This window comes from Eptesicus fuscus, chromosome 5, assembly GCF_027574615.1.
Source record: "Eptesicus fuscus isolate TK198812 chromosome 5, DD_ASM_mEF_20220401, whole genome shotgun sequence".
Taxonomy (NCBI): domain Eukaryota; kingdom Metazoa; phylum Chordata; class Mammalia; order Chiroptera; family Vespertilionidae; genus Eptesicus; species Eptesicus fuscus.
This window is the reverse complement of record NC_072477.1, coordinates 87,904,028-87,916,744: the sequence shown is the minus strand read 5'-3', so window position 1 is coordinate 87,916,744 and position 12,717 is coordinate 87,904,028. Positions and strand designations below refer to the sequence as shown.

Below are 12,717 nucleotides of genomic sequence, written 5' to 3'. Positions count from 1 at the left end.
ACCATTAAATAATGTTAGCTGTGGCTTTTTCATAAATGTCCTTTAGCAAGTTGAAGAAACTCCCTTCTTTTCCTAGTTTGTGAGTGTTTTTATCATGAAAAAAAAAAATCTATTGAGATGCTCATGTGGTTTTTGTCCTTTAATTCTATTAATGTGGTGTATTACATTGTGCTTTTCTATTTTGACTAAGATACCTTTCTAGCTATGCTGGATCCCATGTACTTCTGGATCTTTGGAATCTCTTCTAAGTTTCCTCTCTTTTTTTTTTTCTTTTTTTTTTTTTAAGTTTCCTCTTAACTCTGTGGCTACTTCCCAGTATCCTTCACAATCTTTTTTCTCCATATACCCATTCATTTAAATCTGATGCTTCCAAGTTTCCTCGTTGAGTTCTCAAGTAGTTTATAAGTTCCTCTAGACTTCTGATTCCATAAATTATTCCTGAGTGATCTAATCTACTCCTATGGTTTCAGATTCTCTACTATGCTGTTAACTTATAAATCTGTGTCACTCCTGAGTCCCAGCTGTATTTATTAAACAGCCTTCCGAAAAGCTCCATTTAGATGTTCTCTTGGCATTTTATCCTTAGTTGAATTTTTCCTTAAACTTATGCCTTCTCTTATATTCTCTATTTCAAAGAAGGTACCTTGACCTCCCAGTTCCTTAAAACCTGAAACTTACACCCTGGCTGATGTGGCTCAGTTGGTTTGGCAGCATCCTGTGCACTGAAATGTTGCTGGTTTGATTCCCAGTCAGAGCACATGCCTCAATCTCTAGTAGGGAGTGCAGGAGGCAGCCAATTCATGTCTGTCTCTCTCTCTCTCTCTCTCTCTCTCTCTCTCTCTCTCTCTCCCTCCCTTTCCCCCTCTCCCCCTTCCCCCTCCCCCCTCCCTTCCCTTCTCTCTAAAAATCAATAAAAATTTTAAAAGCCTGCAAATTATCCATAATGACTCCTACTCTCTCTTCCTATTAGAAGTCACCAAATCCCATCTGTTTTACTCCTTTACTATATTAGCAATGTGTCCACTTCTTTCAATAACCTCATCTGGGTTATTGAAGCTGCCTCTGACTAGTCATTCAACCTTCAGTTGTTCTTTTCTTTCTCATTACCTGAGTCAGTTTTAAGTTCCTTGGATGCTCTCCTAGTGCGTTATGAATACCTCTAATATTATACTCCTTACACTATATGCTTAATCATATGTTTACTCCTTGTATCCTCTGTTACACAATAAATTATTTTAAGGACAGAGACCACCTCTTACTATAGATTTGTTAGTGGATTGTTAAATGAGTAAATTAATGAACTAACCAATATCCAAAAAATTCAGTTTAAAAAAATCAGTGTGTGTTGTGGGGCCTAAAGATAGAGCAGTGAATTTTAACTAGGAAGGGTTACATGAAAAGAGATGCCTTTTAATTTGGATGTTTAAGTCTGAATAGCAGTTTTGATGGGAGGGGAGGTACCATTTCAGGTACAGAGGAACTTAAAAGTTCAGAGATTCTTTTGAGAATTATTTGGAACATAAGTTTCAGTGGAGATAAGTTGGTGGGTGGAAAGGTAAATTGAATCAGATTGTTGAAAATCTTTAATAACATACTAAGGAGATTAGCCTTTATTCTCCAAACATTGTGAAACTATAAAGTTATTGAGTAAAGAAAAGACACTCAATATTTGATTTTGGAAAGTTATCCCAAAGCAGCAGAATGGATTGGATTGAGATGAAGGATGTTAACTAGTAGTCTAGGCAAGAGATATTGAGGACATTTACTAGGACAGAGTTAATATAAAGAACAGATATCAGGCATTTGCTGATAGAATTTGAGCTGTGAGAGAAAGAAATTGTAGATTATTTCAAGAACTAGAGGCCCAGTGCACGAAATTCGTGCACGGAGGGGGGTTGTCCCTCAGCCCAGCCTGTACCCTCTCCAATATGGGACCCCTCAAGGGATGTCCAACTGCCCGTTTAGGCCCGAACCCCACCGGGATCGGGCCTAAATGGGCAATCAGACATCCCTCTCACAATCCAGGACTGCTGGCTCCCAACTGCTTGCCTGCCTGCCTTCCTGATTGCCCCTAACCACTTCTGCCTGCCAGCCTGATCACCCCCTAACCACTCTGCTGCCAGCCTGTTTGCCCTCAACTTCCCTCCTCTGCCGGCCTGGTCACCCCTAACTGCCCTCTCCTGCAGGGTTGATCACCTCCAACTGCCCTCCCTTGCAGGCCTGGTCCCTCTCAACTGCCCTCCCTTGCAGGCCGGGTGCCTCCCAACTGCCCTCTCCTGCTGGCCATCTTGTGGTGGCCATCCTGTGTCCACATGGGGGCAGAATCTTTGACCACATGGGGACAGCTATATTGTGTATTGCAGTGATGATCAATCTGCATATTACTCTTTTATTAGATAGGATAGAGGCCTGGTGCAGGCCTGGGGGCCAGCTGGTTTGCCCTGAAGGTTGTCCTGGATCAGGGTGGGGTTCCCTTGGGGCGTGGAACGGCCCGAGCAAGGGGTCTGTGGTGGTTTGCAGGCCGGCCACGCCCCCTGGCAACCCAAGCGGAGGCCCTGGTATCTGGAATTTATTTTCCTTCTACAATTGAAACTTTGTAGCCTGGAGTGGAGCCAAGCCTGGGGCTCTCTCCGAGGCTGGCAGCCATTTGTGTTGGGGTTATAATTGAAACTTGGTAGCCTTAAGCGGGTGGGCCCGGCCAGGGTATGCGGAAAGCTTTGCTTCCCCTGTTGCCGCCGGCAACCCTGGCCTGCTCTCTCAAGCTCCATTCTGCTGCCATTTGTTTGAATTTGTTTACCTTCTATAATTGAAACTTTGTAGCTTGAGTGGAGGCTTAGGCCTGGCAAGGGAAGGCGGAAAGCTTGGCTTCCTCTGTTACCTAGGAAACCTTGCTCTCTGTGGCTGTAGCAATCTTGGTTTGGGTTAATTTGCATGCTCGCTCTGATTGGATGGTGGGCGTGGCTTGTGGGTGTGTCAGAGGTATGGTAAATTTGCATATTTGTCTATTATTAGGTAGGATTTTAATGAGCGCCCTAACTGGTTTGGTTCAGTGGCTAGAGCATTGGCCTGCAAACTGAAGGGTCCCAGATTCGATTCCGGTCAAGGGCATGTACCTTGGTTGCGGGCACATCCCCAGTAGGGGATGTGCAGGAAGCAGCTGATCGATGCTTCTCTCTCAGTGTTGTTTCTAACTCTCTATCCCTCTCCCTTCCTCTCTGTAAAAAATCAGTAAAATATTTTTTTTTAAAAAGAATTTTAATGAGAGGTATGGGGTTTTAGGGAGTATATAGGAGTGTGAGAGACTGGTTGGATGGAGAGCCATAAATAGGGACCAGGAAGAGGAAAAATTGGGAGGTTAGATTGTGGAGAGTGTATAATGAGTACTGTCTTAGGCTCGTGTGATGTGAGATTAGCATAATCTCCATGTAAGGATATGATATATATATGGTCCTAGCTGGTTTGGCTCAGTAGATAGAACTTCGGCCTGTGGACTGAAGGGTCCGGGTTTGATTCCAGTCAAGGGCACATGCCCGGGTTGTGAGCTCGATCCCAGTAGGGGGAGTGCAGGAGGCAGCCGATCAATGATTCTCTCTCATCATTGAAGTTTCTACCTCTCTCTCCCTCTCCCTTTCTCTCTGAAATCAATAAAAATATATTTTTTAAAATGGATACGATATAGGCAGTTGGCTCTATGAATCAGAAAAAGCTGAGGGGTAGTGATAGAGATTTGTGAGTTATTTACGTAAAGGTGAGCATTGAAGCCATGCCAATAGATAAGGAAGTTAGATAGGATGCTCCGTTATTGGACACCCTGATGTAGCAAGTGGTAAGGTCAGAGTTATTAGCTGCTTCTCAGTTTTGCCTTAGATAACTATTCATGCCACTCAAAGTCATCATCTTTTGTGTCCCTTGAACTAGAAGTTGCTGACACCAAAAACAGGACAGTAGATGATGTTTGGATGAATTTAGAGTGAAGAATGTGCAGAATTTTCAGACCTTTTGCAGGAGCGTATGGTGGTATATTGTTCACCAATAAATTTTATGTTTAAAGGAACTCCTGAGTTAGCATTTTAGTTGTCTTTACATTATATAGTAGTGCTAGACAGAATATAATGAGATGTCTACTTGCAACAGAATTATTAAATATACACTGAGATATGTAGGCCTTTTTTGTAGATCAGCTGAATCTGAATCTTTGGGGTGAAGCCAAACTCTTCTTTAAGAAAGTTTGAAAATCATTAATATACATGATAAATTGCTACTTTATTAAGTTTAAAAACTGGGATCCTTTTGAAATTGCCTTGTTGACATCAAAGTGTAAAAGAGGCGTTATTTTCCATTTGTAATTTTGTAAAATGCTAACTTCTACTTACCTTTCTTTCAGTTGAGTGTGCGAGGAAAAAATAAAAAAGAGAAACTTGAAGATTTCTTTAAAAACATGGTTAAATCAGCAGATGGAGTAATTGTTTCAGGAGTAAAGGTAAGATTTTATTTGATTAATAGGAGTATTTGTTTGAGAATTTACTCCTTTTTTAAAAAAAATATTTTTTTATTGATTTCAGAAAGAATAGACGCTCTATTCAGCTAGGGCAAGAATTTATTCCTTTTAAAAGGAAGCTAGACTGAAAATTTAGATGTGTAGAAGATTATATTCGAGTAAAAGAGAAATTTGGGCAGTAGAATCCTTAGCCCTAGGAAATTGGACCCCCTACCTTGGGTACACTCTTTAGAACTTCCTTCTCCAAGAGTCAAAGATTTGCAGGTCCAAGGGATTTTGCCTACCTGAAGCCCACGCCCCTTCCTCCAGACCAGACAGTGCTCCAGTTATCTATGACTCTAGATATCTTTGGCCACATTCCAAGCCTACCTCCAGGTCCTGCATGGGCTTTTTCCCTGAGTCCATCCTCCAGGGGGAAGACAGTGCTACTGTGTGTGTACTCTATGGGTGGTCAAGGAGTGACTATAGGACAGCTGAGTAGAGGGAAGGCACAGGGGAGAAAATCAGTATACAGGATGGACTGTCCAGCCACATGCACAAGAAATCCCTCTGGATACCCTGCAGAGCTGCAGGATGGGACATAAATGTGGCTCAGCAGTTGAGCATCAGCCCAGGAACCAAGAGGTAACTGGTTCGATTCCTGGTCAGGGCACATGCCTGAGTTGTGAGCTCAATCCCCAGTAGGAATGTGTGCAGGAGGCCGCCGATTGATGATGTTCCTCTTTCATCGATGTTTCTATCTCTCTATCCCTTGCCCTTCCTCTCTAATTAATTATTTAAAGAAAAGGTTTATCTTTAAAAATAAAAAAGGACTCCTTCGATTTGTACACTAGCCCTTGGCCTTACAAATGTTAGGAGCAGACCTGGATTCAGATTGAGAATTAGAAGAGTTAAGTTTATGTTTTGGTCTTATCTCATAGTAGCTATATGATCTTGAGAAAAGTCTCTTTCTCTGAATCTGTTTCCCATTTTCAAAATGCAGTTAATAATACCACCTGGCTCACAGGATGGGTAGAAAGACTGAATGAGATAATATGTGTAAAAATACTTACAAAGTTTATTTGCCTACATAACACCTAAATTTTTCTTAATGGTGTCCTAAAATGATACAAGACTTAATTTGTCTGAAGACTCTTACCATTAAAATATAAGAGTAAAATGCTTATATTACACTATCAAGCAATTACTAAGCTATAAATAATGCTGCTTTGTCATCGTTACCTGTTTTATAGATATATCTACAATAAAACTTAGGTGTAAAGTACTATTTATTTGATTTATACTTTGATTTTTCAGAGATAGGTCAATTGATATGTTGACTATGCATGTGCTATGACTACTTTCTAATAAGGACTCAGCCTGCTTCCATTTTGATGCTGCTTATGCACTAATATTGAACATTTTTCTTAGCACTTAGTGTAAACCACTATATTGATTAGGATTTTGATAAAGTAGTAACTAAAATTTTTTAACATTTTCAATGTGATGTTTGATAACCCACATTTTCTTATTTCATCTTAACTACAATCCTGCAAGTTAATGTTATCCCCATTTTTACAGTTAGGAGAACTGGTATACATGAATTACAGATTTAAATATCATTTTGTCAGTATTAACTTTGGCTTCTAGTTTTCTGTTGATGTGGATCTTGAATTACATTGTTTCAACTGGTGCTTTTTCAATAAACAATGGACATTTTAGAAGGGAGGAAAGTACTGTTAATGATTTTTATTTTGATGTTTATCTAACTTTGCTCCAAAAAAAAAAAAATTGAAGACAGTGGTTGATATAATAATTGCTCCCAGCCTTCTGAAATGGCCCATAGTATACATAATAGACCAAGAGAAATAGACTTGTCCATCAGAATTTTTTCTTTTATTTTCTCAAAAACAATTGGTCACTCCCACTGACAATAATATATTTGTTGGGGTGTAAATGAGTAGGAACACATTTCAGAGAACCATATGGGGAGCTCTAAGCCTTCAGCTGCAAAACCATAGAAGATCTCTTACTTGATAGATAGAAATTCATGTTTATTAAAGTCTGAACTTGTTGGTGAAGTCAATATAACATCTGATTATTAAGGATAGGATGCTGTTTTACTAATGATCTTTTGTGATTATAATAACAACAAAATGGCTTTTATATTACACTAAAGCAAACAGTTGAAAAAAGTTCATATTTTCTTTTGATCCTATAGGATGTAGATGATTTCTTTGAGCATGAACGAACATTCCTTTTAGAATATCATAACCGAGTTAAAGATGCATCTGCTAAATCTGATAGGATGACAAGATCCCACAAAAGTAAGGTTTTACTTATGTTATTTACAGTTTGTAAAAGTCTTGATATAGAGCAGCGTTTCTTAAATTGTGGTCTATGAAGCCTTGGTTCTGAGGCCCTTTTTAGTAAGTCTGTGATGTCAAACCATTTTCATAATAATACTATGATGCCTTTTGCCTTTTTCATCATGTTGATTTTTTTTGTTTTGTTTTTTTAATGCACTTGACCAGAATCGAACCTGGGACCCTTTGGTCCACAGACTGACACTCTATCCACTGAGCCAAACCAGCTAGGTCAACATTTATATTCATAATGCAAAAGCCATCCTGTATAATAAAAGTGTAATATGCAGCCGAAACCGGTTTGGCTCAGTGGCTAGAGCGTCGGTCTGTGGACTGAAAGGTCCCAGGTTCGATTCCAGTCAAGGGCATGTACATTGGTTGCGGGCACATCCCCGGTAGGGGGTGTGCAAGAGGCAGCTGATCGATGTTTCTCTCTCATTGATGTTTCTAGCTCTCTGTCCCTCTCCTTTCCTCTCTGTAAAAAGTCAATAAAATATTTTTTTTTAAAAAGTGTAATATGCAAATTGACCAAACAGCAGAATGACTGGTTGGCGGGGGGCGGGGCCGGCAAGCAGGCAGCGCCAGGCCAGCCAAGGCGCATGCCAGCGGGCAGAGGGAGGGGACAGCAATCGGGGGGAGGCGGGGCGGTGGCGACCAGCAGCGGCAGAGAGGCAATTGGGAGGGGGCAGGGCTAGCCGGCGCTGTCCCCTGATCAGCCCGCCTGGTCGCCTGCCACAGAGGGAGGTCAGACTGTGGGCCTAAGCCATCAGTCAGACATCCCCTGAAGGCTCCTGGACTGCCAGAGGGCACAGGCCTGGCTGAGGCAGCGCCCCACCCCACCCCGAGTGCACAAATTTTCATGCACCAGGCCTCTAGTGATGAATAAAATTGCTGGTACCTTAGCACAAATCAAGGCAGTGGCATCAGACTGTACTAATAATAATCACTGTATTCTTTCCCTCAAAGTTCATTTAAGAATGTCCTTGAGTACACTTTTTTTTTTTTCATCCCTTATGTAGTAAAATGGGAGGTATGCATAAAGCACTTCGTATACTGAAGTATGATGGTTCTCTCTAGTAAAGCATTTTAGTAATCGAGTTGCAACTGACCTAGCTACTTTTTTCATAAAACACCATTTTTACTTAAAAGAATGGCCGACAGACTATGATTATTCAGACTTTAGTGTTAGACATTTTCTTAAAAATTCAGAGTCTGTCACTTTAAGGAAAACAACTGACAGTATTTGTGGACAATGATAAAAGTCAAGCTCTTCAGCAGTAATTAGAAGTTCGGAAAACTTGTTCTCATACCATGAGTTTACATAACAATAATTAAAGACTTGTCTGAAATTCCATTCTTGATTTTTATAAACTGTTTAAAAATTGCTTTGTTCTTCATTTGCTTCCATGGTGTGTTCTATTTTACATCTATTTCGCTATATCAATTATATTTTAAATGCCAATAAAAATAATTGGTAAGATTTTGAAAAAATAAGGACTTGTCTGAGATTAATGATATTAGTCAATTTTTTATTTTTTTTTTAGTGAATATTTTTGATATTGTATACTGAAATGTGTCAACTTTCAAGTATGTCAAGATTTACATCATTTATTGAACCGATACTTTCTAAATGTATAATGTTATAAAATTGTGTGTGTAAACGATCCATTCAAAATGCAAGATAGGCTAATGGTTTTTAGCAGCTTTATTAATATATAATTGATATCAATAAGATGCAATGTTGAAAGTATGCAATTTGATAAATTTTGATATATGTTTGAAATCATCACTAGAGTAAAATTAAATGAACATATCCATCACCACCAAAAGTTTCTTTGTGACCCTTCGTAATCCCTCTGTCCCACTCATGTATCCAAGCAGCCACTGTTTTGCTTTCTGTCTCTATAGATCAGTTTGCATTTCAAGTGGAATAATACAGTATGGACACTTTATTGTCTAGCTTTGAAATTCAACAAAATTATTTTGAAATTCATCCATGTTGTGCATATCAATAGTTCATTACTTTTTATTGCTGAGTGGTATTCCATTTTATGGATTTTTTTTTTTTAATTTCTTTATTGATTAAGATGTTACATATGTGTCCTTATTCCCCCATTCCCCCCCCACCCCCACCCCACTCATGTCCTTAACCCCCTGTTGTCTGTGTCCATTGGTTAGGCTTATATGCATGCATACAAGTCCTTTGGTTGATCTCTCCCCCTTAACCCCACCCTCCCCTACCTTCCTTCTGAGGTTTGACGGGCTGATCGATGCTTCCCTGTCTCTGGATCTGTTTTTGTTCATCAGTTTATGTTGTTCATTATATTCTTATGGATATATTATGATTGTTTATATAGCTGTTGGTGAACATTTGAGTTGTTACTAGCTTTTGGCTATTGTGAATAAAGCTTACATGAGCCATTTTTAGTAAGTATTTGTATAGACCTATGCTTTCATTTCTCTTGGGTAATATCTAGAAATGGAATGGCTGGGTCATGTGGTGAAGTATAACTTTTTTTTAAAATGCCAAACTTTTTCCCAAAATGATTATACAATTTTACATTCCTATCAGCTGTGCGTGAGAGTTATTCTTCATCCTTGTTAAGAAGGATAATCAGGCCGAAACCGGTTTGGCTCAGTGGATTGAGCGTTGGCCTGCGAACTCAAGGGTCCCAGGTTCGATTCCAGTCAAGGGCATGTACCTTGGTTGCGGGCACATCCCCAGTAGGGGGTGTGCAAGAGGCAGCTGATCGATGTTTCTCTCTCATCGATGTTTCTAACTCTCTATCCCTCTCTCTTCCTCTCTGTAAAAAATCAATAAAAAATATATTTAAAAAAAGAAGAAGAAGAAGGATAATCAGGCCCTAGCTGGTTTGGCTCAATGGATAGGGCATCAGCCTGCAGACTGAAAGGGTCCCAGGTTCGATTCTGGTCAAGGGCACATGCCCAGGTTGCAGGTTTGGACCCCAGTAAGGGGCAGGCAGGAGGCAGCCAGTCAATGATTCTCTCTCATCATTGATGTTTCTATCTCTCCCTCTCCCTTCCTCTCTGAAATCAATTTAAAAAAATTATTTTAAAGAAGGATAATCAGTCTTTTTAATTTTAGCCGTGCTAATAAGTATAGTGGTATCTTGATGTGCTTTTAATTTGCATTTTTCTAATAACCAGTGGTTTTAAACATCTTTTCTTGTATAAGTCCTCAAATTTTATTCTTCTTTATAAAAGTTGTTTTGGCCCTGGCTAGTTTGACTCAGTGGATAGAGTGTCGGCCTGCAGACTGAAAGGTCCCAGTTTCAATTCTAGTCAAGGACAGATGACCCAGTTGCAGGCTCAGTTCCCAGTAGCGGGGAGTGCAGGAGGCAGCCAACCAATGATTCTCTCTCATTGTTGATGTTTCTATCTATCTCTCCCTCTCCCTTCCTCTCTGTAATCAATAAAAATATTTTTAAAGTTGTTTTGGCCCCTCTAGGTAGTTTATATTTTCATACAGATTTTAAAATCAGCTTGTCACTTTCTACAAAAAATGCCAGCTAAGATTATAATTGGAATTGTATAGAATCTGTAGATCAATTTGGGGAGGATTGACATTTTAAATTTATCTTCTATACTTTCCATTTAGTTAGGTCTCTAAATTCTTCCAACAATGTTTTATAGTTTTCATTGTACAGATCTTATACATCTTTAGTTAGATTGATACTTGATTATTTCTGGATGCTTTTGTAAATTATGTGTTTTTTACCTTTCAGTTTTTGGTTGTTTTTTGCTAATGTGTGAAAATACAGTGTATTTTCAATATTGATCTTATATCTTGCAACCTTACTAAATAAATAAATTCACTAGTTCCAGTAACTATTTTGTAGATTCCTTAGTATTTTCTACATAGATGGTCATCTGCTAATAAAAATAATTATACTTCCTTTCCAGTTTAGATGCCATTTCCTTCCTTTCTTTGCACCATTGTACTAAAGTCTGCCTTCCACTACAGTGCTAATGGAAGTATTGAGGGCAGGCATCTTTACCTTGGTCCTTATCTTCTTGGGAAAGTATTTGGTCTTAAACTACATTAATTGTGAAGTTAGGTGTAGGTTTCCTAGATGACTTTTTTTAGGTTGAGAAAATTCTCAAATTACTAGTTTTCTGAGTGGGGTTTTTTAAAATGTATTTTTATTGATTTCAGAGAGGGGGAGAGAGAGAAACATCAACGATGAGAGAGAATCATTGATTGGCTGCCTCCTGCACACCCCATACTGGGATTGAGCCCACAATCGGGGCATGTTGATCGGGAATCGAACCAGACTCCTGGTTCATAGGTCAATGCTCAGCCACTGAGCTACACTGGTCAGGTCAAAGTTTCTTTATAAAAGTTAAATTTTAGTCTTATGGGTTTAATGTTTTTTGGATTTTTAGTGTTTTGTTTTTAATTTTTGTTAATCCTCACCTGAGGATATTTTTCCATTGATTTTTTGAGAGAGTTGAAGAGAGGGCGAGAGACAGAGATAGAGAAACATCGATGTGAGAGGGATACATTGATTGGTTGCCTTCCGTATGTACCCCGACCAGGGCTGGATATTGAGCCTGCAACCAAGGTACGTGCCCTTGACCGGAATCAAACCTGGGACCGTTCAATCCATAGGCCAACACTCTTATCCACTAAGTCAAACCAGCTAGGGCTAATGTAATTTTAAATGATATAATAAAGTATAATGTAAGGATTACTGTTTCATTAGGGAATAAACACATTAAATAAAGCCTTGTAAAAATACTGCTAGTGTAAGTGGAAATTTTCATACATTAGGCAATGTCTTGGATTTCATTAATTAGTACTAGACTTACTATGTGCCAGGTATATAGTAACATTTACTAATGTATTTAATTCTCCAAATAATAATACGAGGCGGGTACCATTATTATCCCCATTTCCAGATGAGGAAACTGAGGCATAGATGGGTTAAGTGATATACGTATATGTCCAAGGTCATGTAGCTGGTGAGTTTGGAAGATGGGGTTGGGTCCTAGGCAGTTTGGTTCTAGGTCCAGCCTCTTAACCATAGCATTCTACCATCCTTTCTCTGAACCCGATAGAAGCATCTGTTATATATAATCTTTTCTCAGCAAGTGCACTGTCCTGTGGAACAGCCCTGGGAAGAGTGTTGGGCTAAAGTTTGGTACTTTGCTTCTAGTACCCAAGAATAATGGTGGCACCATTTATCTAGCTTCCCAAGCTCCATAATTTCCCCTCCTACATCAGGTCTGCTGTTTATAAATCCTCCCTATTACATTTCCTAAATATCTTTTAGCTTTGTTAGTTCCTCTGTACTCTCACTGTTCCCACTATCTTGATCCTGGCCCTCAGTTTCTAGGTTGGTTACTCTGTTTTCCGTGTCTCTGCACTTCTAGTCTTTATTCCAGGAAGCAGTATCTTTTTTTATTTTTTTGTTAATCCTCACCCAAGAATATTTGTCTTTTTTTTTTCTTTCTTTCTTTCTTTCTTTCTTTCTTTTGAGAGAGTGGAAGGGAAGGGGGGGAGAGAGAAATATCCATTGGTTGCCTCCCAAAACTGCTCTGACTGGGGCCAGGGATCAAGCCTGCAACTGGTACATGCCCTTGACCTCAGTCAAACCCAGGACCCTTCAGGCCACAGGCTGATGCTCTATCCACTGAACCAACCTGGCAACAGTAATTTTTAAAAACTAACATCCTTATCAGGTTGATTTACCACTACTATGATTGTAAAATGTTTAATAACACCCATTCCTACAGACCAAATGCAGACTTTATCATGGCTTGCCCTTTTTCCCCAAGATGCTTCCAATTTATTTTTTCATCTTCAACTCCATCTACCTTCCCTCTGTACCCTTCAGTGCCATAGTCCCA

At 39.4% G+C, this 12,717-nt stretch overlaps 1 protein-coding gene across 2 annotated transcripts in view; it reads left to right on the top strand.

Annotated features, from left to right (window-relative positions):
* SNX6 (sorting nexin 6) overlaps nucleotides 1–12,717 on the top strand; it is a 69,525-nt gene that overhangs the window by 38,611 nt on the left and 18,197 nt on the right. For both annotated transcript variants that reach the window (XM_054716530.1, XM_054716529.1), the window contains 2 exons: nucleotides 4,385–4,480; nucleotides 6,699–6,804. In XM_054716530.1, coding sequence (XP_054572505.1) covers nucleotides 4,385–4,480; nucleotides 6,699–6,804 — 202 coding nt within the window. The remainder of the gene's footprint in view (nucleotides 1–4,384; nucleotides 4,481–6,698; nucleotides 6,805–12,717) is intronic.